The sequence below is a fragment of the Leopardus geoffroyi genome, chromosome E3, assembly GCF_018350155.1.
Source record: "Leopardus geoffroyi isolate Oge1 chromosome E3, O.geoffroyi_Oge1_pat1.0, whole genome shotgun sequence".
In the NCBI taxonomy this organism is placed as follows: domain Eukaryota; kingdom Metazoa; phylum Chordata; class Mammalia; order Carnivora; family Felidae; genus Leopardus; species Leopardus geoffroyi.
Window position 1 is genome coordinate 39,015,303 of NC_059340.1, and position 27,933 is coordinate 39,043,235.

The following is a 27,933-nucleotide window of genomic DNA, read 5'->3' on the forward strand; positions in this document are numbered from 1 at the left end:
TCGTGGCATTCTCGCTCGTGTAGTCCCCACCTGGAATTGGGACTGGCTCTGGGTCTTGCTTCACCAGCAGAATGTGGCAGAAGGGACGTGGTGTCACTTGTGGCCTGAAGGAGGCCTGGCAGCTTCTGGTGTGTGCCCCGGAGGAGCCCCCCATATGATGGGTAACAAAGTCAGCCCGGGGGAGGCCACGTGGAGGGAACCGCGGCCACAGGCACGGCCAAGCTCTGGGCCTCCTGGAGCGGGTCCCTTGGCCCCAGTCGAGCCGCCCCACTTGAGGTCACGGAGACCAGACAACCTGCAGTCCCAGCTCTTCCCTGGGAGAGACATTTGCTGCAATGACAAGCTGGCTCCAAAGAAAAGTCACTTAGCTCACCTCTAAACGGCTCTTGCCTAAACCTCCCAAGGTTTTCTTGAAAAGCACACGGAATAGGCCAAAAACAGCGAAGCCACAGTCCTAGCGTCCTGGGGACTCGGAGTTGATGTGAAGGCACATCCCAAACAAGTCGACACTCATGGAAACATGCACCGAGCGCCCTGGGGCGCCCCCACCCCATTCCCTGAACAGCTAGGAGGCACCCAACTGGGCCGCCAGGAGTCCCTTCCGGTCCTTTGGACACGCGGTGTCCTCGACACCTGATGTGGGAAGGCCAGCCTGGGAAGGCACAGCTGTTCTTAGGGAAAGGCTCGACCAGAACCCCCACCACCCAAGGAACAGTGATACTTAGCCACACAACTGGGCAGGGACCCCAGGGAGTCACCTCCTTACTGCTGAAGCTGACCCATCAGAGGAAAGCAGCCAGACCCGCTGGCACAAATGACCCAGATGTGACCTACCAGCAGCAGGTGCTGCTCAGAGCTCCCCGTGGGAGCATCGACCCCCGTCCCCATCCCAGAGGCTCCCACCCACCCAGCTCTGCAGGCGCCACAGGCCCTGGCCCCAAGGGACGGCCGTCTGGATGACGCCCAACCCTTGGGGAGCAGTGCACATGTGCTCTGGAGAGTCCACACCTGGGCTGGGCTCCAGGGCCACCGTTCACTTGCTGTGCAGCCCCGGGGTACTTCCCAGGCCCTGAACCACTCTTCCTCATCTGTCTAGTGGAGTGACAAACATGACCCCCTACCCCGGGGTGGCCAGAAGCCCCAAGGAGAGGCTGGTGGAAGCACCTGGTCCTGGGCTTGGCCCGTTAGGGACAGGGACACGCTGGCACCCTGCCGCAGGCTGCCACGATGGGGTGTCCCGGCCCAAGGCTCCCACCAGGCTCCTGTGGTGGGGGCACCGGCCCAGAGTCCCCACCTGACAACTGTGTTGAGTCACCTGCAGAACCTTCTCTAAGCCAGGACAGTGTCTCCCGAGAGGACCGGGCCCCAGCTCAAGGCCAAGAGCCGCTCAGAGACCCCGGAACAACAGGCAGCTGCTGAGGACCTTCTGATTGTGCTGAAGCCGGCTGTGCCGCTCAGCTCTAGAACCTCTGCCACAGGACCACATTCTCTGGCAGATTACACAAAACAAGTGGCCCTTTCAGCTGGGAGCCATCGTTGGGACAGGGCAGTGCACACCCAGTCTCTGAGCTGTGCTCGGCCACGGGAGCTGAGACCACAGAGGTAGGGCCAAAAGTGCAGCAGGCCGGCACTGGAGAAACAGGATGTGACCAATTAAAGTCTGTTTATTTGTTTGTAATGAGACAAAACACTACAATCTGTTCAACACTGGGCTGGACACTGCAGTGATTGGGGGCAGGGAGGGAGGGGGCAGAGCAAGGCCTCTGAGCTCAATTATGAAAGTCCAAGGCAAAACCTTCCAGAAGACTCTGCCCTTACCCCTCGGGGCAGAAATAAAAATCATACCATCACCGTTGGTTCAGATTAGAGAGGACACTAAACTGGGCCTCAGCATGAAGCCAAGGTCAGTGCACAGGCGGGGTATCTCACCCCGAGAGGCGCCACCAGTCACGAGGTGGGGGAGGGGGGAGAGCGTGTCTCCTGCCTACGGCTTCTCCTCGTCTCGAGGATCCCTCTCTCCTACCTCTTGAGTGGAGGTGGTCCCAGACTGTGCAGTTCTGAGGGAAGGAAGCGTGACTGCCCCGGAGGCCCCCCGGCCTGGCTGCTCCTCCTCCTCCTCCTCTCAGGCCGGCGCGCTGCGGCCACGCCGGGCCTGGCCCTGCTACCCCCTCTCCTCTGGAGAGGAGCTTTGGGGAGCAAGCAGCTTTGGGGAACAGGGGTGAGTGACGCCAGAAGCAAGTGATGTTTGCGCGCACCTCCTGGCGCTGATAGCCTCTCCTATCGCTGCCCCCAGGGGCTGAGGGACCACAAGGCACACGACAACCCCCAGCCCCGAAGGCCAGGTCCCTTTCGACAGACATCCTTTCGGAGCTGCAGCTGGTGGACTTGGGGGACTGGGGAGAAGACCCCCAGGAACCTCCCTGGCACCTGTCCTCAGCCCAGCTCCCTGGGGCAGCCCCGTGCCCTCCGCGACAGTATGAAGCCCCCCGCAGGATGCTGCCAGAGGGCCTGACCTCCCAGCTGAGCAGTGGGGAACTGCTGCGTTATCTGACCTTTCATGTCAGGGTCTGAGCCCCAGAGCTCTGTGCCTGGGGGAAAAGCCTCCCTGGCCCCGCCCACCGTGAGCCAGCCCTCCATGGACAAGCAGGGGCTGCTCCCCATACCCCGGGCTTCTGGGAGCCGGTGTCGGACAAGGGTCTGGCACTCCCTTTATCTCACGCCCTCGTTGTTCTGAGGCTCCTCTGTCTTCAGGGTCAAGTCTGTCCACAACACTTGGGTTCCTGCCGTCCATTAGTTCATTCCGGCTCTGGAGGAAGGAACTGGAAGGAATGGGCATCGGAGGGGAAGGGAGCAGTGGAAGGAACAGACCACAATGGATGCTGCCGCACCTCACCTGGCCAGCGGGGCCGGTGCACGCTCATGGGGGCAGGACCAGGACACAGGCAGAGGCGGCGGTTTCCACAGGTTACCAGAAAAGAAAGGAGGACTGGAAAAGCCTGTGGAAAAGAAGAGGGGAGCTGGGGTGAAGGCCTCCAGGGAGAGGCCCTGCTCAAGCCTGCACTGCCCCGGCCTGGGGCTCCCAGCTGCCCTTGGTCCCTGCACAGATCAGGGCACCGATGAGGATTCAGCCTAGGTGACCACGGCCCATGTGAATTGGCCCAAACCACCCAACTGCCCTGGGCTGTGTCCGTGGAAAGGGGTGGGTCTTGGGAGTCCCCATGACTCATGGCTCTGTGGTCGGAGAGGCCAGCTCTCCTTAGTACGCATGGCACTCAGGAGTGGCCGTGTATGAGCAGAGCCCTGCTCACGAGGCCCCGCCACCAGCTGCTGTTAGCGCGGGCCTGGAAGAACGGCCATGACACTGAAACACTGGATGCTCCTCAGAAGGGGAGCTGAGTGGTTGGGGGAGGGGTAGGAGGGGCCTGATCTGGTACCTTAATTATTGGAACCACATGAACACATTCTCTTCTTGTAATCGGAGCTCAGAAGTGAAAAGACAGAAGTCCTGGCCAAGGGCTCAAGGACCCTGCTTTCCTTCCTGAAGTTTCTGAAAGTCAGTCAGACTACTTCAGCTCTTGCCACTACTCCCCAACATCCCTGTGCAGCAGGCGCCCATTCAGGCCCTTCTGTTTTTGTTGCGGAAAGAGCCACAGACTTAATGTCCTGGCACGGCCATCCCCCCATCCCACCGGGCTCTGCCTCCGTCCCCCTGCCCCACGTGCTCCAGCTTACCTGTCCGAGACCAGGCATGCCCCACGACGCTCTGCTCCGAGCCCGCGTAGCACCGGGCCTGCAGCTGGGGCAGGCCGACGGGCCCGGCAAGCGGCCACCAGCTCTGTTGCAGAGGATGGAAGTCGGACGGCCAGGAAGGCGGGTTCTGCGGGGTGCCGAAGGGGGGGGCCTGGCGGAGGCCGCCCAGCCGGCGTCACATGGTCCGGCTATACTCGAGGCCACCCTTGGTGGAAATGCTGGACCACGGCAGGAAGCTGCAGAGCAGGCTGTGGGCCTGGCGGTAGAGCCTGTGCGGGATGGAGCAGGGGCTGAGGTTCGCTAGAGCGGAGCCCAGGTGCTGAATGTAGTCCGTGCAGCTCCGTTAAGGAACATCGACTCGCCCTGTGTGCCCACGCACCCCTGGCGGCACGGTCAGCAGGCCCACGCGGTAAGCGGCAGGGCTGCATGCAGACGCCGCCATTCAGGAAGGAGGCCAAAAGCCTGCTAAGCCTCTGTAGGGTGCTGGAAAGCCTCGTGAGCCGGAGGGGCTCCACCGTGCAAAGAAATAAAGGGTGGCACCGGGTCGGAGAGCACCTCCTGGGTGAGCAGAGCTCAGGCACGTGGAAAGGGACGGGGCGCCAGGGGGAGAGGTCCGGCAGGAGAGTGAGTGTCCCAACTTGGCCCCGTACTCAGGTGTCGGAACGGCAGAGCCCTGGGACAAGGAGGGGGTCACGGTGCCGACCTCCCGGACAGCTGCAAGAGGCCCATGTGCACACGCACGGGGAGCCTGCAGGCCAGGCTTCTCCCTCCTGTTTACGTCTCCGTAAAATGGATAAACCCTAGCCTCGCTCACTTCATCAGCTTCTTGCTGGCTCACCCTCACACAGAGCATTCTGGAGCCACATCCTGAACTATTAGGAAGCCTCCTGGCCTCCCAACTGCCCATTCTGCCCAGAGAGGGCGAAAGAGGAGGGAGTGGCGTGGGGGGGGTGAGGGGGGGACACAGCTCTGGGTGACACGCCTCAGGAAAGGGAGGTCTGAACTCCAGGGCTGCAAACAGCCAGCAATTCTTTTCACCTTGTTTGTTTCCTCCCCTGACTGACGGCACACGGGCCGGGCCCCCTGACGGCAGGGGACCCACTGTTGTGTTGACAGCTGCGTGCATCTCCTGTGCACCTGGAAAAGGAGGCTCCTAATCGGTATCTGTTGGAAGCATGGATCGTTGGCCAAGGGGGTTAAAACCCACACCTCGTGACGGGTGAAGTCTGAGAAACACTTGAGTACAACCAGATCTACCCACAGCACGTCCCGTGAGCTTGGCCTCCTGAGTCATGGGAAGGCAACGGCGGCTCCATCTGGTGCATGGGCCCTGGCCCTGCGAGCCGCCCTTGTGGCTAGGAAGCCATATCCCTCACCCCTGAGAAGTAAAGGATATAGGATTGTCCAGGGAGGGTGGCCACCATTGATGTAGAGGACGTAGGTGAAGCCATCTTTGAGGACCCCTCGGATGGAGTAGTAATAGGGGAGATAGTGATGCTGCTTAAAGTCTCTGTTTTCGTAGAAGTTTATTGCTGTGTTGTTGGTGGTGAGGACGTGCAGGTAGATGGCTTTGCAGTGGTCCTGGGCGGTGGTTGATATGTGATCCTTTAAACTCTCGAGTAAGAGGGAACCTGCAGGAGAAGGGACGACAGTCACACACGGCAGGGCAGGCAGGGAGCAGGAGGCAGATGAGGAAGTGAGACTGCCAGAGATCTCTACAGATCTACAGAGATCTCTGCCATGGTATCACAGATGGAACTCCCGCAACCGCTCTGTCAAAGCCCCCAGAATGCCACGGCCAGATGGGGCTCGTTAGCTGCAGACCCTCAGGCATCCGGAGCTGCAGATGGGGGTCAGGCAGTTCCCTCAGTGGGGCTGGGCCCGTGGCGGAGACTCACTAACCTTCCAGACATCACCAAGTGCGAGCCTGAGTGGAGGGAAAAGGTAGAACGGACAGGCCTGAGTCACAAAGGGAGACTGCTGCCTGCGGGCTTGGGGCAGAGCAGGGGCTTGGAGCGGCACCTGGGGCACAGCCCCCTGCACATGACGGGCATCTGGTACATGGCAGCTAGGACTGGCTGTCAATCGTTCTCTACTCTTAATCAGCAACACCTCATGACCTGACATAAACTGTGTGTGTGGTGACAGGTGCCCATTCCCCGACGAGGACATCTGGGAGTGTGGTGAATCTGATCGTTTGGGGGGCGCCTGATGGCTCAGTGGGTTGAGCTTCTGACTTGGGCTCAGGTCATGATCTCGTGGTTCCTGAGTTTGAGCCCCGCATCAGGCTCTGCGCTGACATCGCACAGCTTGCTTGGGATTCTCTCTCCCTTTCTCTGCTGCCACCCCCCACCCCCGCACGCTCTGTCCCTCTCTCAAAATAAATAAAGAAACTTTTAAAAAAAGGTCATATTTGGGAATGAAGCCATCACCCAGACGGCCTTTGCTGTTTGCACCTGGCAACTGGGTGCTAGGAGCAGGGGTCGAAGGCCAATGGGGTGGAGGGAGGTGGGGCCGGGGACCTGCTGGGAGGGGTGGGAGGCTGGAAGTCCACACAGGACAGGGGGAAGAGCGGGACGAGGGACATTTACAGGCACGTCACCAGCACATGGGACATGACTGGACACGGTGGCTGGAGCACACGCCAAACACCGTGAGCACGGCTGTGCCTTACCGATGCCGTGCTTCCTGAACTCCTTGACCACTCCCAGACTCAGAATGTATGCGACCTGTGTGTCAACAGAGAAGTTGGAGGCTAGAATATCTCCATCCTAAAGAAAAAGAAAGAAAATCAGGTTAACGGCTGAGGGGCCTGGTCCTGGTGCTGGCACATCCCACGGGCCGACTCTCCCGCCACAACCCCTGTGGGGGGTGCTGGGGTAGGAGGGGACAGAGCAAAGATGATGGACAGGCTCCCCCCCCCCACACACACACACAGAGACAAGAGGGTGCGAGGCTTTGCGGCGCAAATGGCTAAACTGAGGACACACACAAAAAGCCACTCCTCTTGGGGACGTGTGGGGGTGGCAGGACCATAGGGTGTGAGGTTACAGCGGTAACAAGGGAACAACTGCGTGGTATGGGCACGTACAGGGCACTTGGGACAAGACAGCCGGATGAGGTCTGAAAAGGTTTGTCTCAAGGACCTTACACTGCCCCCAGGTGGTCTCTGAGTAAAGGCGGTGGGGGCTCGAGTGAACCCCCCCCCCCCAGCACCCCGTGCGGCCCACACCGGGCAGAGTGACATGGCAGGCCAACCCATGCGTGCTCCTTGGTTCCGGGGATGGCATTTGGGGCTGGGAGAGTCATGAATCCGGCCACCGTGCAAGACGAACCGGAAGCAAAAAGCCCAGGAGGAAGCTGGGATAGAAAGTCACTCCTAACAGAAACTACCTTTGCCACAATCTAGTCACAAGCAAGATGGGGTCCGCTCGAGTGGGTCGGGTCTGTAAAAGGGAGCTGCCCCTCTTCTACTTTTAAAGAAGTAACCGAAGCTGAACAGACAGAACCAATGCAGGTTGTCAGCGGGTTCCTTCCTGTCCTTGGAGTAAATACCCATGTGGGAAACACAGCTCAGTCGCTAAGATGACCAAAATCATTAGGCACAATCTTGATCCAACGTGACGACGTGCAACAATGTATTTGTGGCTGTGGCCTCGCACTGTGCGTTCAGAGCAGAGCTTGCTGACACCCTCCAGTTCTCAGATCGGGGAGGGGTCTGTGAAGCCGGATGAAAGGAAATTCTCCGTGTTCCCTAACCTCTATCTGGAACTGACCGTGTCCTTCAACCAACCACGGCAGAGGTGGCAGTTCCGTGACACTGCTGCCAGTACAAGTCACAGATCTTTCCAGAGCCCCTGACAACTCCGGGGATTCTCAGGGCATCACTTACACCCGCCCCCACTTTGAAATGACAGTTGTTAGGAGGCCTGCAGTAGGTCCTTCGTTTAACGCGTGGGTAACGGTGCCACGTACACCCCCGAGGCTCATACTCGGTCTGGGCTCCCGGGAGAAAGGGCCACGGAGCAGGGCGCGTGCTTCGGTCACAATCCCCAGCAGGCCCGGCCGGCGACGGGGACCACCAGCTCCTCACCACACATACTCACCTCCTTGTGTATCTTGGTCCTACTTTTTATTTCAGCTACTATCATTCCCACGATGGCGCCCCGGTAGGTGGCGGCGAGGGAAAAGAACTTCTTATTGGAGGTGATATCACGATACCATGAGTCTGGGTACCTGAGGGGGAGGACAAGGTCAGGTGAACACGCTGATGCTGGGCTTCTGGCTGCGGAACCATGGGGACCCGGGGCCGCTCTGCCCACTGCTCCATGACTGAGAAGGAGCCTGTCTGTCCACCACTCCATCTACACCAAATGGTCTTCTTAAAGCAGGAATCTGTCTAGACGGCACTGGGGATTTCTGACGGGAAAAATGAGTTTTCTATCCTCACGTAAGAGATGAGAGGAAAAAAACTCCCAATGACGTTCTCTCCACGAGAGCATGACGTGCAGGGGCAGCTGGAAGAGATGACCCTCAGACACTTGGGTCATTTCCAAGAATTCTACGAGACCCCTTCAAGACTGGAGGTGTGGGCCAAGTTCACAGCCAAGTGCATCTGGGTTCACTGCACCTCCCAGGTAGCGATGGGGACGAGCCCTCAAGGGCAGAGTGTGGCCAGGATTGCCGGGGGCTGTTCACAAGACTCCCCGCCCGGGGGAGCAGGAAAGAGAACATTTTGTGCAAAGGCCCTGGGAGCAGTCATGAAAAGGCAGACTCAGCCACAGCCAGGAGACACAGTCGGGAGGGCTGATGGGGGTGTACGTTCGTTTTTTAACTTGGGACAGACAGCAGGTAACCCTGAGACGCCTTTCTTGAGACCCAGAGCTGGAAAAGGGTGCCCTGCCCTCGCGGTGACGTGGCAGAGAGGCCACTGACCACCCACTGGCACGTTCGATGGGACCTGAGCATCGCCCACACCCCTCCCCAGGTCCTCCCCGCACCGTCATCTTCTGACCCCAGAGCGCTCGGCTGGTATGGCAGCAGGGACACGGAGCTGCCACCACCACGCAGCCCATGGGACTGCAGCTCGCTTCACTGTCATTGGAACCTGAGGCCTCGGGCGCAGGAAGCTGTGAGGAGAGGCAGAGGCTCCAGCCCAGCACGGCTCCACCTGGTACAGGGTCTGACCCGCGGAGGGGACCGCGGGGTGAAAGGACGGCGCCCCCGGTGACCCCTGAAGCCGCTGCGCCCACACCCCGAGAAGGCTGACGCTCGCCCTTCCCCTCCCTCCCCGCACGCGTGGCCGGTGACACAACCCATCAGAGGGCGGGACTCATGGAAATGCAAGATCTAGTTCGTTTTTAATTTTTAAAAGTTTTTTTTTTTTTTTTTTTTAAATGATAAATCCTTGCGATGAGAACTGAGGATTTACTGTCGACACAGCTCCCCGCACAGTGCTCGCTGCGAATTCACCCCTGGCACTTACCCAGCTCCCAGCCGGGAGCCGGTAAGATACGAAGTTGCACCTATCTCTCCCACTGCAACCGCTGCACGAGCAGTTAGAGGAGCAGGACAGACAGACGGACAGACGAAGCTGCAGCTGCAACCACCTCCCCACAGACCACTGACCACACCCCGTGACGTGCTGTATGACCTCGCAGGCTTTTATCGTGTACAGGTCTTTAAACAGCAGCAGGATGGGCACAGTGCTGTCTCCTACTCTACTTTTCTCATCTGCCGGCTCATTCGAAAAACAAACACAAAAAAACCCCTCATCGACCAACATACCTCTTCTCTTCCACAGGGTTTTCCCCGGCTGAATACTACAGCACTTGCAGGCCCAGAGCCCGACGTGTGCAACCGAGGCCTCACGTTACACTTAAGCTGCTTCTCCGTTTTCTGAATCGTCACCGGCACGGCGCTCGGCAGCTTTTCGGCTACAGATTCTCCGTAAAGCCCAGGGCGGAACTCTCCGTACAAGGGACACGGTGAGGTGGAGGGAGCCCGATGGCAGGCAGGGCCCGAGGCCTAGCGACAGGCAACGTGACCCCGGGCCGCCACGGCGCTGCCAGGCCGTCCTGGCCTTCGCAGCAAGTCTTCGTGCGCGTCTCCCTGCCCGCTCCCCACCCCGACCCTCTGCAGCGCGGGGCGGCCGGCGCCGCTCGACTTACTCGATGGGGAACCAGTCGCCGCACAGATGCTTCACGGTGTCTATGTCATCGTGGCAGAGGAGGCGCAGGCTGACCTCGCTGAGGGCGCTGGACGGCACCACCTCTGTCATTCACACCTGCAGGGCGGGAGGCAGCGTCAGGAGGGTGGCCGCACCCCTTCACCGGCCAGCCCCACCTGTCACCTGTGAGGCAGCAAGACGGGAAAACTAGTCTCATCCCCCGTGGGCGGACGTCTCCTCGTAACCGCACCGAGCGTTTCCTTCCCTCACAACAGTCCCAGCACAGGTGCCAGTTGCCCCCAGGTTGCAGACCAGGACCCGGAGTGCCCACACCTGCCTGCTTCTCCCCGGTTCCTCTTGCCTGTCACCGCCCCCCCCCCCCAACCCCAGCCAGCCGTTGCTGAGTCTCCACCGCGGAGAGCTCAGGGGCTCACACCCGACTTCTCCTGCCCCTGGCCCCCTCTGGGGCTGCATGGCTAGGTTTCCAGGGGAAGTGGCGCTTGCTGGCTGAGCTGTTCCCCACCCCCCCCCCCGCCCCCCATCCCCCGCCCCGGCAGACAAAGACTGGGCAGGAAGAGAGCCCGTGAGACAGGCTGAAGTTCAGATCAGGGGTCATGAGTTGCTAACAACTCTTTTTATTTTTGTAAGTATTTTATTTATTTTAAGAAAGTTTTAAGTTTATTTTGAGGGAGAGCTCATGTTCCCGAGCAGGGGAGGGACAGAGAGAAAGGGAGAAAGAGAATCCCGAGTAGGCTCCACACTATCAGCACAGAGCCCGACGCAGGGATCCATCTCAGCACCTGTGAGATCATGACCTGAACCGAAATCAAGAGTCAGACACTTAACCAACTGAGCCATCGAGGTCACCCAGGTGCCCCTATTTATTTTACAAAGGATCTTCCATTCCTATTAAAAAAAAAATTGTTTTGTAAGTAACCTCCACACCCAATGTGACGCTTGAACTCACCACCCTGTGATTAAAACCTGAGCTGAGATCAAGAGTCATAGATGCTTAACTGACGGAGCTACCCAGGCGCCTTTAAAAAAAATTTTTTTTTAAGTAATCTCCACACCCAACATGGCCCTTGAACTCACAACCCCGAGATGAAGAGTCACATGTGCTCCACTGACTGAGCCAGCCTGGCACCTTGCGAACAACCCTTTTAAAAGACCAGGAAAGGGGCGCCTGGGTGGCTCAGTCGGTTGAGTGTCCGACTTCGGCTCAGGTCATGATCTTACAGTCCCTGAGTTCGAGCCCCGCGTCGGGCTCTGTGCTGACAGCTCGGAGCCTGGAGCCTGCTTCGGATTGTGTGTCTCCCTCTCTCTGCCCCTCCTCTGCTCACACTCTGTCTCACTCTGTCTCTCTCTCTCTCTCAAAAATAAATAAAACATTAAAAAAATTTTTCTTAAGTCAGGAAAGTATGTTTAGTCCAGGCTGCTGATGGAGCAGCCTCTTTGTGTCAATTAACGGAAGGTAGGCAGGAAGGCTGGATTCTGACAAAGCGCCTGCATCTCCAGGATTTGCTGACCCCCAGAAAAAGCCTAACCTGCCAACCCAGGTCCAGCAGCCCCACGTGCCCCCAGTGACAGAGCCCGCCCTGTAACCACGAAGTAGAATACACTGACCACTCAGGGTTCTGCCCAAAACGCTGGGCGTGAACTCAGCACACAGGCTTCAGTTTAACAGCACCACGACAGCCAACAAACACGGAATGTGGGGCATCTTACAAGACAACTGGCCTGGTCTCTTCCAGAAATCAGTGTTGTGGAAAGAGAGAGTGTGTGAGGGAGGGAGGGAGGGAGAGAGAAAGAGAGGGAGGGAGGGAGGGAGGGAGGGAGGGAGGGAGGGAAAGAAAGAAAGAAAGAAAGAAAGGAAGGAAGGAAGGAAGGAAGGAAGGAAGGAAGGAAGGAAGGAACAAAAGTAGACTAAAAAAGACAAGGAGACCCACTACCAAATGCAACGTGTAAACCCCCACTGGGAAAAGAGAACAAATCAAAAGTAACCTGGGGAAATATAAGCAGGGGCTGGAGAGCAGACAGTATTGCGAAGCTGCTACTGGCTGCCCCGGACGTGAAAGGGCGTAACTACGTAGGAAGTCTTGGGAGATGCGCACTGAAATACGCTGGACAGAGGCATCGTGGGGTGTGAAACGAACTTTAAGTGGTTCGAGAGATTTCACTACTCAGGAGGCAAACATGGACACGGTGCTAGTCACCACGGGACCCGGGGGGCAGATAAGAGACAGTGTGGGAACTTACCGCCCACACATTCCATTCCTCGACGTGTTCCAACTTTTTCATAATAAACGTTGGGGGACAGGACCCCGGAAAGGACTGTCATTCCCTACTGGCCCCAACTGACTCTAGCAACCGTTCTGTGAGTGTGCACGCAGACAGTCCTGGTGATGCTCAAAGGTCTCAGGGACCCGGAAGTTCAGCCCTCGCCACTCAGCCAGCCCAAGTGAGGGCCTGTGACAATGCTTCAAGGTCACCTGCTCCTGTTGCCCTGACATTGTTAGGGCCCGGTTCCCATGAGACTTCAGGCGTTCCTGTGTGGGTCTCCAGGAAGGACATGTCCTAATGTGCCAGCTGCAGGGCTGATTTCCACTGCCAGGCTTGACCACTGGGATGGTGGAGACGCCGCTCACCCTCTAAGCCCTGGACACATAACCCCAGCACGCTCTGCTCAGCAACATGGGCCCCTCTGAAGGCCGGCCATGGGACCAGGTGCTGCTAAATAGGCCAAGCGCCAGCCAAGGGCTGGTTGAGGGCAGGAGCCCCTCCAGCTGGGAACGGCAGGGGCTGTGGGGTGGTCTGCAGGGCTGCAGGAGGCAGGGGTACTGTGGCCACACTGGGTTCCAACTTTCCAGCACATGCCAAACTCCCAGGGGTGGGGACCGTGCCACCCGACGTGTCCCTCTCGGAGCACTGGCTCGAGTTGAAATGAGAGGGGACTTGCTCTCTCCTCCTCCCTCCGTGTCTTCAACCAGTGCCTGCACACTGCCCGTGTGGGGTGTGCAGGGTGGGGACCCCTCCTGTGGCCCTCCCGGCAGCACCGGGTGCCCTGACGCAGGGATCTGAGGGGGATGGAATGGGACACCCCCTGGGACAAGGAACGGGTTTGTCCCTGCTTGAGGCCTGGTGGACCCCGATAGGTCGTGGGTCAGGCGGCAGTCAAGGTAGCACCTGTACCTTAGAAACTGGTGTCTACGGCAGGAGCCCTGCTGGAGACCTGTCACTCAGAAGGGGACAGAGCTGGTCCCTGGATACAAGAGCTTGACGGAGCCCCCAAGAGCTAAGCTGACCCAGAAAAAACCCTCCTTCCGGGCAGGGCACGGACAGCCACATTTGTGCTGACATAACAAGGGACACGAACCGTCACCACAGTTAACTTGGGAGTCCTGCTGGGACGAGGCAGCCCCATCTGTGGGTCGGCATGTATCTGAGTTCTCAGAACCAAACACAAAACGAAACCCAAGCACGGGGCGCCCGGACGCCTGGCTGGTTCAGCCGGTAAAGCACACTACTCTTGATCTCAGGGTTGTGAGTTCAAGCCCCACACTGGGCATGGAGCCTACTTAAAACAAAACAAACAAACAAAAAAAACACAAACCAATACAACAACCAAACAACAAAAAATATCACCAGACTAAGCAAATCTGACCTTCCCACACTGCTTGCTTTTTTTCTTTCTTGGAATGCGCCTTCAGAAACAAAACTCTGCCCAGCCTGATCTCTGGGTCAACAACAGATCCACTGTTTGTTTGGTTCCTAAACAGTGGGGCTGTTCCAGTGCTCCGCTCGTCCATGGCCGTCCGCTCCAACCCGTCCTCAATGGTATCCAGGATGCGGCCTGTGGCCCAGAACGTTCCAGTGTGACACCAGGAACCTCATGCCTCTCAACTGGCCAGGTACCTCTTGGGAAATGGACCGGTCAACCAAAAGTGTCAAATCCTGAGTTTTATGAGTCATCCCCGTCCAAAACATAGACTAGCGGTCACTGGATAGGCTGTGGTTCCCCAGTCATCCCAAGCAAAGGGCCGTTTTGTCCCAAAGAACCTGAGTGTACGGGCTTGAGGGGTCCGCCCACCAACGGCAGGATGGACTCCCGCAGTCACAGTCGGGTACAAACTGCCACTCCCCTGCAGGTTTCTGTACAACCCGCAAAGCAAGGGTAACTCTCCCTTGTCCCACAAAAGGATGGATTCGGACATTGAGCCTGGACTTGTCTCTGGCTTGGCCTTAGCCGGCCAGTCTGAGTTGCCTCTAAAATAGAGAGGGTGAGGCCCCACAGGGCAGTGCTGACGCTGGAACGAGCCGCTGACGCCAAAGGGCTGGGAGCTGAAGAGGAAGAGCCCATTAACGTGGGCTGCTGGTGACCACCAGCCGCTAACCAGCACCGTCTGGCCGGTCCAGAGACATTCCCTTGAACTTTATTGAACATCGATCCCGGTTCAGGGCTGGAGGCACCAAACCAGTTGGGGCTCACCTGAACTGGAAAGAGGCTTCCACCTGCTGACCCCCCATTCCCCTTAGCTGGATTCTGAATCCACGCAGTATACCTGTGACACTTAATTTTTTTTAATGTTTTATGTTTATTTATTTTTGAGAGAGAGAAGGGGGGAGGGGCAGAGAGAGAGAGAGAGAGAGAGAGAGAGAGAGAGACGCAGAAACTTAAGCAGGCTCCAGGCTCCGAGCTGTCAGCACAGAGCCTGACACAGGGCTCTACACCACAAACCGTGAGATCATGACCTGAGCCGAAGTTGGACACTTAACCAACTGAGCCACCCAGGTGCCCCTACCTCTGACACTTTAAAAAAAAAAAATTCTCCGGCACAACACACAACACACACACACACACACACACACACACACACACAGTCTCTAAAACAACAACTGAAGGTGCCATTAACCTTGTAAGGTATAAGAATAGTGTGGTACAGAAAATGTCTATATTCATGCTTTAAATTTTTTAAATACTTATTTATTTTTGAGAAAGAAAGAGACAGAGTACAGTGGGGGAGGGGCAGAGAGAGACACACACACACACAGAATCCGAAGCAGGCTCTAGGCTCTGAGCTGTCAGCACAGAGCCCGACATGGGGCTTGAACTCATGAATTGTGAGATCATGACCTGAGCCGAAGTTGGACACTTAACTGACTGAGCCACCCAGGCCTCCCGAGAATGTCCATATTCTTTAAGAGATGCATACTGGATATGCAGAGGCAAAACAACAGAATATCCTGTAACTTAATTTAGTTGGAGCAAAGTTAGGGTTAGGGCTAAATGTTAGTAACCGTCCAATTGGATGAGAGTACGCGAAGGGACTGTTTGAAAATGTTCCTAATTGAGTAAACGACTTTCCCACAGAGGCGGAGTGTCAGATATAGATGGCAGGTGTGCCAGGCGACGGGTTTAAACGCCTCTGGCACCTGGAAAAGCAGCACCACACCCCGCAGCGACGCCCGCCGCCTCTGTGCACCTCCTCCCCCTAAGAGCGACTTCTCTCAAACCAGGGCTGGTTCACTGACCCACACTCTGGATCCCAGGTGTGTGTGGCGGCCGGTCCAGAGGGTTATGCGCGCAGTGAATACTGCCGAGGACCCGAGTTAACCAGCCCTCAAACTCCTCTGATGTTTTAAAGAGCGACAGGACACTCACCATGTAGTCCTAGGACACAGGGCACTGTTTTAGGAGCTGGCTTGAAGCTGCCCAAGATGCTATGCATGTGCCACAGGGTCAGTTCAGGGCAACTCCTTCCCCTTCCGGCCAAGAAAACTGGGAAGTACAGGCAGCCCCGGCCAAAACCCGGAGCCTCTGAGTCACAGGTCAACAGCCCCACATCATCCAAGGCCAACGACAAGCCTTGTCCCTCAGTGCAGTCTCTCCAGAGAAGGCTCCTGAGACGAGGGGCACCCCCTCTCCCTGCTGCAACAATCTCAAGGGAAAATCCTGGTGGACAAACCCCAACACGTCACCAGCTGCCAATCCAAGTGGCCAAACAGGATGATCTATAAATATCGACACCCCAACAATTCCTCCCCTAAATTGAGCAAAGGAGGGAGGGTGAGTGGGAGTCCAGTACGGACTCACCGACAACAGCCCTAAAGTGGAAGCAACCCAAACATCTGTCAATGGATGACCGCATCAATAAAATGTGGCCTGTCCACACACTGGACATTTATACTGACCCCGGCTACGACAGTGATGAACACTGAAGACATGATGCCGAGCAGAAGCCAGACACAAAAGGCCACCTATCTTAGGATTCTAGTTACAAGAAACGTCTAGAACAGGCAAATCCAGAGAGACAGGAAGTAGAAGTGTGGTTGCAGAGGCTGGCAGCACTGGAGGGTGGCGGCTACGGGGATGCGATTTCTTTCGGGAGTGGTGAAAACGTCCTGAGGCCGAACGTGGTGACGGATACACAGCTCTGTGAGCGCGCTGTAGACACTGAACGGCACTCTCTCAGCAGGTGGAGTGGACAGCATGTGGATGAGATCTCAATCAAGCTGTTCAAAACAAAACCGAACTAATCCTGACAGGGAATGCTAGAGTCTTTCTGAAGGCAGTCACAGTAGATTCTGGAGGCCATCAGAAGCTTTCCAGCCTGCAAGTCAAACTGCAGGGACCCACACCAGTGCCCGCTGGAGGGGGCGAGGGGGGGGACCCAGACCTTGCCACCGTCTGTGCCAGCCCGGTAGGGTGGGGACTCCTGGGAAGACAAAGCTGAAGACCAGGGAGCCCGGCAGGAGACACAGACTTAGAGACGGGGAAGAACTGCCAGGGCGCCAAGGCCAACCTGGTAGCTTACCCCCGATTTGGGCCGATCCTCATTAGTTCACACTGGAAGAAAAAAAAAGTCGGTCATTGTGCAAGAAGCGATCACAGGAAGCTACTGAGTCTCAGCCAAGAATATCTGTGCTGTCTGTGAGTTTTCACAGGGTAGCAGCTTAAATGCTTTTGAGAAAGGAAACATCACACTCACACCCCATCCCACCCCCCCAGTGAGAAATCAACACAAACCACAAATCACCAGATGAATCTAAAAATCAACCTTCAGCTCCAACATTTGGCCTGTGCCAGGAAAGTTCACGTCCTCCTCTTTCCAGGAACAGCTCTCTAGACAGTTCATCTGGTGCTGGATGGGCTCGGGCCAGCCCGAAACGGGGTGCCGTGACTGCCTGCCCTCACTGCCCTTGGCAGAGCCCCAGGGATCTCACTGGCCGTGCCCCACTGTGCTCTTGGTCCCCGGCAAACGTGCTCTGAGCTCCCACGGAAAGGAGGCGCGGGACAGGACGCAGTCGGCACGCTCCCACCAGACCCTCCAGCACAGCGAACCGAATGAGCAGAGCAAGCGGTAGCCAGCAGCCAGCGATCAGGGGATCAGGGTCCGGATGGCCACAGCCAGGAAGCCAGGCCTCAACTTGTCAGGTTGCCTGAGGCTGGGGAGCTGGGAGGCTGGGGGCGGGGCACTTCCTGAGGGGACAGGATGTGGTCTTTCTAGGTGGCGGTGGTGGTTACACACACAGATGTGCGTACATACACACACACTGAAACTCATCAGGTGCATTCTGTCGTGTGTGTACTGAACTTTGATAGAACTGATTTTATTTTATTTATTTATTTATTTAAAAAAATTTTTTTAATGTTTATTTATTTTTGAGACAGAGACAGAGCATGAGCAGGGAAGGGGCAGAGAGAAAGGGAGACACAGAATGTGAAGCAGGCTCCAAGCTCTGAGCTGTCAGCACAGAGCCCGACGCGGGGCTAAAACTCGTGAACCGTGAGATCATGACGTCCGAAGTCGGACGCTTAACCAACCGAGCCACCCAGGAGCCCCCAATAGAACTGATTTTAAAAGATTTTTTAGGGGCGCCTGGGTGGCGCAGTCGGTTAAGCGTCCGACTTCAGCCAGGTCACGATCTCGCGGTCCGGGAGTTCGAGCCCCGCGTCGGGCTCTGGGCTGATGGCTCAGAGCCTGGAGCCTGTTTCCGATTCTGTGTCTCCCTCTCTCTCTGCCCCTCCCCCGTTCATGCTCTGTCTCTCTCTGTCCCAAAAATAAATGTTGGAAAAAAAAAAAAAAAATTAAAAAAAAAAAAAAAGATTTTTTAAAAAACCCCTACCGTGAGGTCTGATAGCAAAGGATGACATCCACAATACACGAGCATCTCTCATATCCTGGGATTTGTCAATCTTTCCCTAGTACCCTTGGGACAACAAGGCTCTTGACGAAAGTGGCAGGATTTGTTCCTGGTCTGACTTTCAAGAAAACCACTGGGCTCCAAGATACACACCTATTTGTGGATTCTCATGTCCCTGTTAAAAGTACTTCCATCTTTTCATAAGCCTTCATCTAAAAATAGAAAGTCACTTTCAACTAGGGGAAAATGCAGCATTTATAGTGCCTAGTGTGTCCCAGCCCAACTGACAGCGGGTGGAGAAAAGGACAGGAAGTTAGCGAAAGGGAGAACGCGGCTCACGGTTGTCTGACAGGAAGGAACGGAGTCGGAGGACAAGCGTAGAGATGGCAGCAGTGCATGCGAGATGCTGGGGTGGCAAGTGGATGATTCACAGACAGAGAGCAGGACAGGGAACCCACCTCTGGCACCTGAAGGAACCCCCACTTATTCTTCCAGAACCTTCCACCATGCGCCAGTCTCCTATTGCTATGGGCTACTCTTAGGGCTTATGGAACAAGGATCCTGGTGATTCACTAGAGAACAGGGGCCCACGGGTGAAGCCAGAGCAGAGGCCCCCGAATCGGGCCTCCATCTAAGCCCTGGGATGCTGGTGGATGTGACACTGAAGCCGCAGACACAAAGGCCACGTTTCAGCACGTCTCCCTACAAGACATAGGCACATCTACACTACAACAGCAGGGACCCCTTATACAAGGAACCCAAAGTTCGCTTGGATTGTGAAGCTAAAACATGAAGCTGCAAAGGTCCAGGCTTGTGTGACGATTCTTGCCCAGGTTTCTGGGGTCTGCATTCTGCCCCTGACCTCTGGGGGGCAGGGTGGCTGAGTGGAGCAACTCAGGGAGGGACAGAAACCAGATTCTCCAAGATGCAAATGAAGGGCCTGCCTGCTCACCTGCTCTGTCCTTTCTCGGTCCCTGACCACATCTTCAGGAGGCTGCAAACCCTGTCCTCCTCCTCTGCTGAAATGACCACCATGGTCCCTGTACGAAAGGCCACTTTTCCCTGAGGACTCCCAGGTTGTAGGAGAGGGTGGTGTCTGGACACCTGGGCACTGCCTCTGAGTGCTCAGCCAGAGGGACAGAGTCAAAGTGGAGGAAAGGCCACCAAGATGTCCCTAACGTCCGCCGGGGCACTTTCCATCTCCCTTCCACTGCCAAGTGCTGGGAACTCAGAAGCTGCGGGCTGAGAACGAACTGTTCCACTTCCCAGAGGGGTTCCAGGACATCACGAGGTCCACAGGGCACTCCACTCCTGCTCCAGGCAAGGAGGCCGGGACAACCCTGTTTCTGGATGCCCCTTCCCTCGTGCCCCAATGCCCCAGGTCCACAGGGCTTCTGCCTTCTTCAGAGGCACTGCCTCTTGGTCTCACAGAAGCCACATTCAGCTTGTAAAAACCACCCCATTCTCTTAATGCCTTGGCAGGTACTCTGGCCTCTCCCCTTGCCCTTAGCCGGATATTCGGGCCAGCCATGACCACACTGCACCCATGAGCACTCCTAGAACCTTCCCTTCCTTCTCTTCTTTTACTCCCACTGGTTCAAAAGGGTCCTTCCTCCTTGCCGAGGCTAGACCACCCTCCACTTATGCTCTGGATGCTATGCCTTGTGCTCTCAGACCCTGCAAGGAGGCTGGGGTCACTGTGACCTGTATGTGCCTCTGCTTTCTTACCTGCAGCTGGGAAGATGAAATGAGACGGCCCCTTCCCAAGGGGCCACCCCACATTCCCGTCCCTGGCCCAGCTCCACATCCCCTCCCGCCCCGCCCACCCACCCCCTACCCTGGGGACTGTGTGTACCTGCTCTTGGACAGGCCTTCCCGCCACCAGCTTCCCTTCAACATAACCCGCGCGGCCACCTTCCTGCTTTATTCCTGACCGTCTCAGGCCGGCTTCTACCCCAGCACACGCGCACAGGGCACCGGCAGCTCCCCCTCTCTGGAAGCCAGCAGCCTCCTCGAGAATCTCCTCCCTAAACCCTCTAAAGCTCACGACTTGGTCCATCCCTTTTCTGAACCCTCAGTCCGTCACCCACGACGAAGTACCACCATGGCCTTTCCTGGAACTCCAGGCGTCTTCTCAAGTGAGGCTCGAGGGAAGATTAGCACAAGCTCGCCCACAGCGCGAGCGTTAGACACAGGGCCCTCAGGAATGTGAAATTCCGCAGACGCCAGGGTTATAGGCTTGAAAAACCCAACAGTAATGAGCTAACCTCTCGCCTTTAGGATGGGCAGGGGGACGGAAACTAAGGCAGGGATGGATTCAGGACCCTGCCTTGCAGCACAGCAGTAAAATGGGCTACAGGGTTCAAAGGAGCCCCAAGGGGCACAGGGAGCACTCTTCACAGCCCAGCTGTTCACACGGGCAGCTGCTCCGGCAGGCTGGGCTCCTCCCAAAACCTCAGTGCAGGAGCAACATGAATAATTTACAAGGGGACTCAAACAGGCACCTGGCGTTCCGGTTCCAAACAGCCGCCCTCTGAGAACCCACCTCCTCACGCTGAGGGGAGCCCGCAACTCTCACATACAATTTTCTCCAAACGCAAACTGATGATACTGGAGGATTCCACTTGTAGGACATTCTAAAACCAGCTAAAGGAATCGATGGTGATAGAAATCAGAAAGTGGATGGGATGGGGGAACTGAGAAGGGGCAGAAGGCAACTAGCTGGGGGGATGGTGACGTTCTGTGCCTCCTTCAACTACGTCAAACACATGGCTCTGCTTAAGATCTGGGCAGGGGGCGGGGCGTGTGGGTGGCTCAGCCGGTTAAGCATCCGACTTCAGCTCAGGTCACGATCTCACGGTTCATGAGTTCGAGCCTCACATCGGGCTGTGTGCTGACAGCTGGGAGCCTAGAGCCTGCCTTGGATTCTGTGTCTCCCCCTCTCTCTGCCCCTCCCCTGCTTGCATGCGCACGCTTTCTCTCAAAAATAAACATTAAAAAGAAAAAAAGATCTGTGCAGGGGGCTACACATTAATTATAAGCTAATGGTAAACATTACAGTCAGGTGCCAAGTTCTCAGCCAGGGGCCAGAGAACTTGGGGTACAGGCACTTGACAGCTGGGACCTCCTCCAGATTCTCAAGGATGAGAAAGCAAAGACAAAAGCCTCTGTCAAGTTCAGAGGACCGCTTGCATTTTGGAGCTTTGCTCTTTAGTTTTACTTTGTGCCTCAAGACGACATAGATCTTATTTTGTCTTAAATTTATTTTTCCATTTTGTTTTCCCTCATGTCCAGATGTGGAGGGCATACACTCAGACCACCCAAGCCCCTTGGGAAGGCTATGTTGCTCAAGACAGTCGGAGAGAACCCTCTGGCTGTTCCAAGGGCCTGCATCACAGCAGTCGGGCCAGCGAACTTCCACAAAGGTGGCAGACAGGCAGCCGAAGGACTATTTGCCTTTTGTGTCCCTACTTGGTCAGTGTCAAATCCGGAGAACAAAAGCCCAGATCTAGGGTGAGACAATGATGAAGAGGAAGATCAGACAAGACTATGAGCTGGGAGAAAAGGGGACACTGGAACAGGGGGCCAGAGATGTGGAGCCATGAGGAGACCCCATGGTCGCCTCGTGGGAAAGCTCCAGATGTGTTTCATCTTCCCAGAACAGAAAATGAGCGTGGAGATGAGCCTCTGCTGCCAGCTCGCACGTTTTCCAAGACCGGGCTCAAGGCTGGAGACAGCAAGACCAAAGGATGGCCTGGTAAAGAAGCGCTTCTGCCCCGAGGCTTTTTCAGCTGGAATCACAGTAAGAGGCTGCCTGACAAGGTGCACCCAGAGTGTAATTCCAAGTTCTGATCCAGGGAGGGGTCAACTAGTTTGGTTTAACAACAAAAACACCTGTAAATACCACATTTGGGGGGAGAGGGGAAATCAAAGGGTAACGTATTTAAGAACGTATTTAATCTACGCTCTTTTTTTTTTTTTTAAGTTCACTGGTTTTGAGAGAGACAGAGCATGAGCGGGGGGCGGGGGAGAGCGGGGGCAGAGAGAGAGAGACAGGGGAAAAAGAATTGCAAGCAGGTTCAGTGCTGTCTGCACAGAGCCTGACACGGGGCTTGAACTCACAAAACTGAGATCGTAACCCGAGCCAAAATCAAGAGTCAGATGCTTAATGGACTGAGCCACCCAGACGCCCCCTAATCTGCATTCTTGACTATCACCCAAGACTGGACCCTGTCTAGGGCTCAAACCCAACCAAGAGTGTTTGTTCTTCCGCAGGCCACCAGCAATTCTCAATTCTCGGCACTGCCAGGGGCAGTGGTGACACAGACCCGGGTGGTAGCTATTCAGCCTGAAAGGAAAAAGTACTCCAATGGGGGAGTCAGGTATCAGTAACCCTGGCCGCCCCCCTCCCCACTGCCCCCAGCAAGCCAGGCCTCCCTGCCTTCCTTCACCATTTCCACCTCTGCTGGGTTTTGTTGTTGTATGGGGGTTTTTAATCTCGGCTTCTCTGGCTTTGAGTCTAGGATCCTCCAGAATCAAAGAGACGTTAATTATGAAAGTGGGTCAAATTTGGTATAAGTTAACACTTGATCATGAGGTTAACTTATTATTTTTTAAAAGTAATTCGAGCTCCTGCCAGCATTTGCCTCTGGAATTATGGCAGACGTCTGTGTTCCACATCACTCATTTCTGCATTACTTGAGCTTTTTTTTTTTTTTTTTAAATGAGCTTGAACTATTTTTATTTTCAGAAAAAAAAACAACTGTCAGATGGTATGTGAAAATCATGAATATGCTTTTATTAAAATTATCTCATGGGCTTTTTTTTAATTAGCAACAACTGGGAAGTTTTTCAGTGTCTCTTCAAATTGTAAATCCAATGGTTACCCATTTTGCTCCAAAATACTATCTCTTAGTGCCAACTTTTAAACCCTAGATCCTCGAAATAGCAGGGCATTTTGTGCACCAATACCAAAAACAAATGTTCTAAACACAGACTCAAAGTTGTAATGGAGCAGAGAAGGTAATTGTGGATGAGGATGCCAAACAGAATTATAAACATATTTTAAAAAGCACACCTGTAATTATTAAAAAACAATTTTAGTGGCTATATAAAATCCAAATAAAAAAATTATAAGTTTTAGATGACCATTTTTTAAAAAGGTTAAAAAAAGAAAAAAAAAAAAAAAACATTCCCAGAGCACTGACTGGCTGGCTCAGTCAGTGGAGTGTGCAGCTCTTGATCTCAGGGTCATGAGTTCGAATCCCACGTTGGGCATGGAGCTTACTTAAAATAAAATGAAAATTAAAAAATAAAAACATTCCCCTTTTCTTGAAGGAAGGAAATGCTCTTATAAACCTTTTTGTTTTACTAAGAACACATGTTCACAGTAAAGAAATTCACGTGCCATGTAAAGCACAACTAAGAATCCCCTATATACCCCGTGGTTTCTGGTGTTTCCTACAAGATAATGATTCTCCCCCTCCCCCCAACGGAAAGGGCTTGGCTGGTAAGGGACCAAGGGGCCTTTTGGGGCCCTATGTACACAGGTACATTTATGCCGTGACCATTTATCAAGCAGTGTGCTTTTCCGCAGACACTCATCAACGAAGGTGTTAAAAATGGGAGGCCAGAGGAGAAACCAAGCACTGTAATGTGAAACTAAGAATAGAACCGGCAGGGGCTCTCTGACCAGCAAGCCCTGCCGAAGAGTTCAAAGAAAGTCAGGAGTGGCTCCAAAAAGAAACAAGTCTGAGAGAAGTATCCAACAGCCCTCCCATGAACACAACAGAAAAGATGTAAATACTGCTGCATTAACATTTTCCAGTTAAGTATTCTTTCCAGTACCTAAAGGACAATTACCCACAGGCTATTTTATATAATGAAACTGCTTTCTTTTTGGTTATTTTCAAGATGGGCTCAAATTCCAACATGCTGCTGCCCAAATAGATCACGTTTCAGGAATTCAGGAAATAAAAAAGAGGGACAGGATTTGATTTTTAACAACAGTAACTATTCGACAAGAAATAGAACCGGTAGAATTTCTTTCTGTAACGTGGTTTGTTGCAGATGACAAAATACTTTTCTCTGGTCTTCCTGTGGAAGCAGAGGGAACAAAGACTTCCTCAGACCGTTGTACTGTGTCCCCTTCCACAACCACCTCCTCTGCTTCTCTACAACTGTGAATCTGTGTTTACGAGGTTTATTTCTCGCATCAGTACACAAAATGCCACACTATTCTGAGGCCACGGGGTTAAAAGCTGGCACTAAGAGTCCATTTTGGGGCAAAATGGGTAATCATTCTTACAAGTTGAAGAGACATTTAAAAGTCTCTGCGCTGTCACATTCACAGGTGGCTGCCCCCCCCCCCCCCCCCCCCCCGCCCCACCGGCCACATGGGCCCTGCCGGAGCTGGAAGTCAGTCTCAGGTGAAGACATGAGGAATCTGAGATGCTGACAGGATGCAACCAGGGACTGGCCCCCACTCGCTGTTACTCCTTCTCTACCTGACCATCTATCTCAGCTCAGTGCTGTGGCCACCTCGGGTGACTGTGCATGCCGGCCAGCCTTTTCGGCACGCAGGCTCCATCGGGCACCGGCTCGATGGTTGACTTGGACCCCAAACCACTTCATGCAGAAAGCCCTGCCTCCGTGTTCACACTTCCTTCCTATCATTCCACAAGCACTGAGCAGACGCCTCAAGGTTCATACCAGAATGCTAACTACTGTATGCTCGCTGGGGTTCCCAACGCATGGGTCTCTCTTTAATCAGCAGTGTGAGATAGCTTGGCTTCAGCTAATCCTGAACTGGCCTGCCAGCCAGCTCCTATCAAAAGTCACGCTAATAAAGGATGAGATTTAGGGAAGGAGGCCTGATCCTGGCATTATCAAAGACACTTACAGACATTTGCTGGGGGGAAAAAAAAAATCAGCATTTAAGCTTAGCCAGAAAGAAGTCCAGCATCACTTTGCAGACTGAAAGCAACGTGCACGGACGTAAGCAAGACCAGCTTTTTTTTTTTTTTTTCAACGCTTATTTATTTTGGGGACAGAGAGAGACAGAGCATGAACGGGGGAGGGGCAGAGAGAGAGGGAGACACAGAATCGGAAACAGGCTCCAAGCTCTGAGCCATCAGCCCAGAGCCCGACGCGGGGCTCGAACTCACGGACCGCGAGATCGTGACCTGGCTGAAGTCGGATGCTTAACCGACTGCGCCACTCAGGCGCCCCCAAGACCAGCTTTGACACAGAGTCGATCGCCCAAGCTCACTTTCTGCAAACAAGGGATGGACATCGAAAAATCACGAGGGCTTTGTGGATTCCTTCTAGAAACAGATGTCGAGGGAAGACAGTGGAGGTAAAACGTAAACATGGAGCCACCACTTCAGAGAAGACACTGCCTCGGAGGCAGCCAGCTTTCTATCCAGGTAGGAGAACTGTCACCAAGAGCCGAGACCTCTGGGCTATCTCAGCACTGCAAAGGCACGTGCCACCCTAAATGCAGAGCTCTGAGGACTCTGAGCTGTGTCACCAGCAGCGGCTGCACCGTCAGCGTTCTGGGTCCCTCTAAACACACCTCAGGGTGCCAGAAACCAAAATGCTGTTAATGGTACACTGAGGCTTAGGCAGTCTCAGGGCCGAGTCCCCAGGGAGCAGTGAGAGCATCACCTCGTAGGTATCTTTTATCTCTCAAATCTCCTAGCATCCAGGAATTTTTTCACATCCCAGCCGAAGGCATGCTGTCGCTAAGTAACTTCAGGTCAGATCTGAAGTCTGCGAGTGGGTCTGGTTGACGTAAACAGGTGACAAAGTCACCGCAACTTATAACCAGAAGACGTAAAAGCTACAAACAGACCTTTTAAAAACATGTCAGTACTTTTTAGCAGTGCCTGGGTGGCTCAGTCAGTTGAACATCCGACTCTTGATTTCGGCTCAGGTCAGGATCCCAGGGTTGTGGGATCAGGCTCTGTGTCAGGCTCCGTACTGAGTGTGAAGCCTGCTTGGGATTTTCTCTCTGTCTCTCTGTCCCTCTGTCCTTCTGCCCCTCTCCCCGCTCATGTGCTCTCTCTCAAAAATAAATAAGCTTAAAACAAAACATGTCTACACTTTTTACTCTGGCCTGTTAACACTACACCACGCCTAGACTTAGTTTTGTACAAGTTTTAACAGTCTACATAGAATCCCAGGGTGTCTGCAAGCTCAGGGGGATGGAGTTGTAGCAAACTATGGCCCGACGAGGAGGCCGCTCAGGCACGCTGCGTTTTCAAGGGCCGATCTGCACACTGATTCTAAACAAAATCCCTAAACAAGGTGAGTGAAGACCTACGTGCACTGCCATGACTGATCTGTCCATCTGGAAAGATGACCCTTGAGTTTCGCCACCTGTGAATTTCGTCTAGTGTGTAATCCCTTCTCTTCTAAACTTAAAGCAAGTCAGAGACTTTCATGAGAGAATATGTTTTTGCTCCAGCCCCTTTTAGTTCAATGTTGCTCAGAACTCCCCTTCTTCATGCCTCACGGGGCAAACAAATAACTTCTCACGCTTATCTCTACATCACAAGATGCCACAGGGATTGTGGTATTTCTGTAGATGACCCGGAGTCACAGAACTTTCCTGGATCAGTTAATCATTAACTAGAAGTTTTCTGCCTTCAGCCCTCTGGTGAGACTTCTGCAACCAGCAATGTTCTCTCCAGTTCTGAGGCTCTAATTAACCACCACCTGGGGACACAGGGAGCTACTGTGCGGGGCTGCTATCCTTCCATCAGGACCACTGACTAACAAAATCTTATGGCTCAGGACTTGGCAGAATGTAACAGATCGATGAAGCCGCCAATGTCCACGTTTATTGCAGAGTAACTCCGGGTCCTGGGCTCTGTCACCCGCGGGGCACACAGATACGTGTGTGCTGTCAGTGGTCCAGAGAAGGCTCACAGCCTCCCTCACAATTTTCCCACCGGGCCACATCACAGGGGCTACAGACCCCCACCCTTCCTTGAGAAGTGCCCGATCTGGCGGAGAAGGTCGGAACTGTCCTACGATCTGCGTGCCGGTCTGTAAACTACCAGAAACGAAAGAAACTGATTTGTCTTAAAAACAAAAGGTACAGCTGAGGACGAAAGAGTCGGGAGATGAGGAAGACAGAGCCCCAGACTTTCAGAGTTCACAGGAGGGCAAACAAGTCAGCAAAAAACTACAATCAGTGCAACAAGTACCAAAACGAAGGTAGGGCAGGCCAGGCGGCGGCAAACCGCCGAACTGTGAAAAGGCCAGGCCCTTCACCAGGAGGGAGACCCGGCGGGTCTGCTCCCTGGTCCCAAATTTCCCCACGAACTCGTCCAGGGCCCTGGCCCGGAGGCGCCCCGGGAAGGGGTGCTGGGGGCACGCGGGGAAGCGCGCCGGCCACTCCACAGGCCCTCTTTACCCCGGGCCGGCGCGAGCCCCGCGGGCCCCTCGGCACCCCGCGGACAGGCCTGGGCACCCAGCGGTGTGGGCCGCGCGCGCCCCGGCCGTCCCGCGCCCCGCCACAGCCGACTCGCGTCCCCACCTCCCCCAGCCGGCTCCCCAACTCCCCCGCCCGCCCGGTGCGCGCTGCCCCTTCCTCCCTCACGACCCCAGCCCCCGGCCGGGCCCAGCGCTCCCACCGCAGACCCGAGCCGGGGGACCTCACCTCTGGCAGGAGCCGGCGGCAGCGGACGCCGTCGTGGGGCTCAGCGCATCCTGGGGTCACAGGCAGCCGAAAAGTGAGGCCGCGCGAAGCCCGCAACGAGTTATGTAACCGGCAGGGGCCGCAAGCCCGGACGGAGGCGGCGGCCCGCGGCACTTCCGCCTCCCGCGCCCGGCCGGCGACGCAGGCCGGAAGCCCATTG

At 55.1% G+C, this 27,933-nt stretch overlaps 1 protein-coding gene across 2 annotated transcripts; it reads right to left on the reverse strand.

Moving 5' to 3' along the window:
- Positions 1-1,646: 1,646 nt before the first annotated feature.
- NAA60 (N-alpha-acetyltransferase 60, NatF catalytic subunit) lies at positions 1,647-27,903 on the reverse strand. 2 transcript variants are annotated; one of them, XM_045460317.1, is made up of 8 exons: positions 27,735-27,893; positions 9,921-10,102; positions 7,857-7,986; positions 6,425-6,521; positions 5,147-5,381; positions 3,733-4,082; positions 2,894-2,996; positions 1,647-2,806 (listed from the first exon to the last, which is right to left on the reverse strand). In XM_045460317.1, the coding sequence occupies exons 2-6, from the start codon at positions 10,028-10,030 to the stop codon at positions 3,926-3,928; spliced, it is 729 nt and encodes a 242-aa protein (XP_045316273.1). In that variant the 5' UTR covers positions 10,031-10,102; positions 27,735-27,893; the 3' UTR covers positions 1,647-2,806; positions 2,894-2,996; positions 3,733-3,925. The 2 variants fall into 2 exon arrangements, with proteins under 2 accessions (XP_045316273.1, XP_045316272.1); XM_045460316.1 differs by having other exon boundaries at positions 1,647-2,996; positions 27,735-27,903.
- Positions 27,904-27,933: the final 30 nt, after the last annotated feature.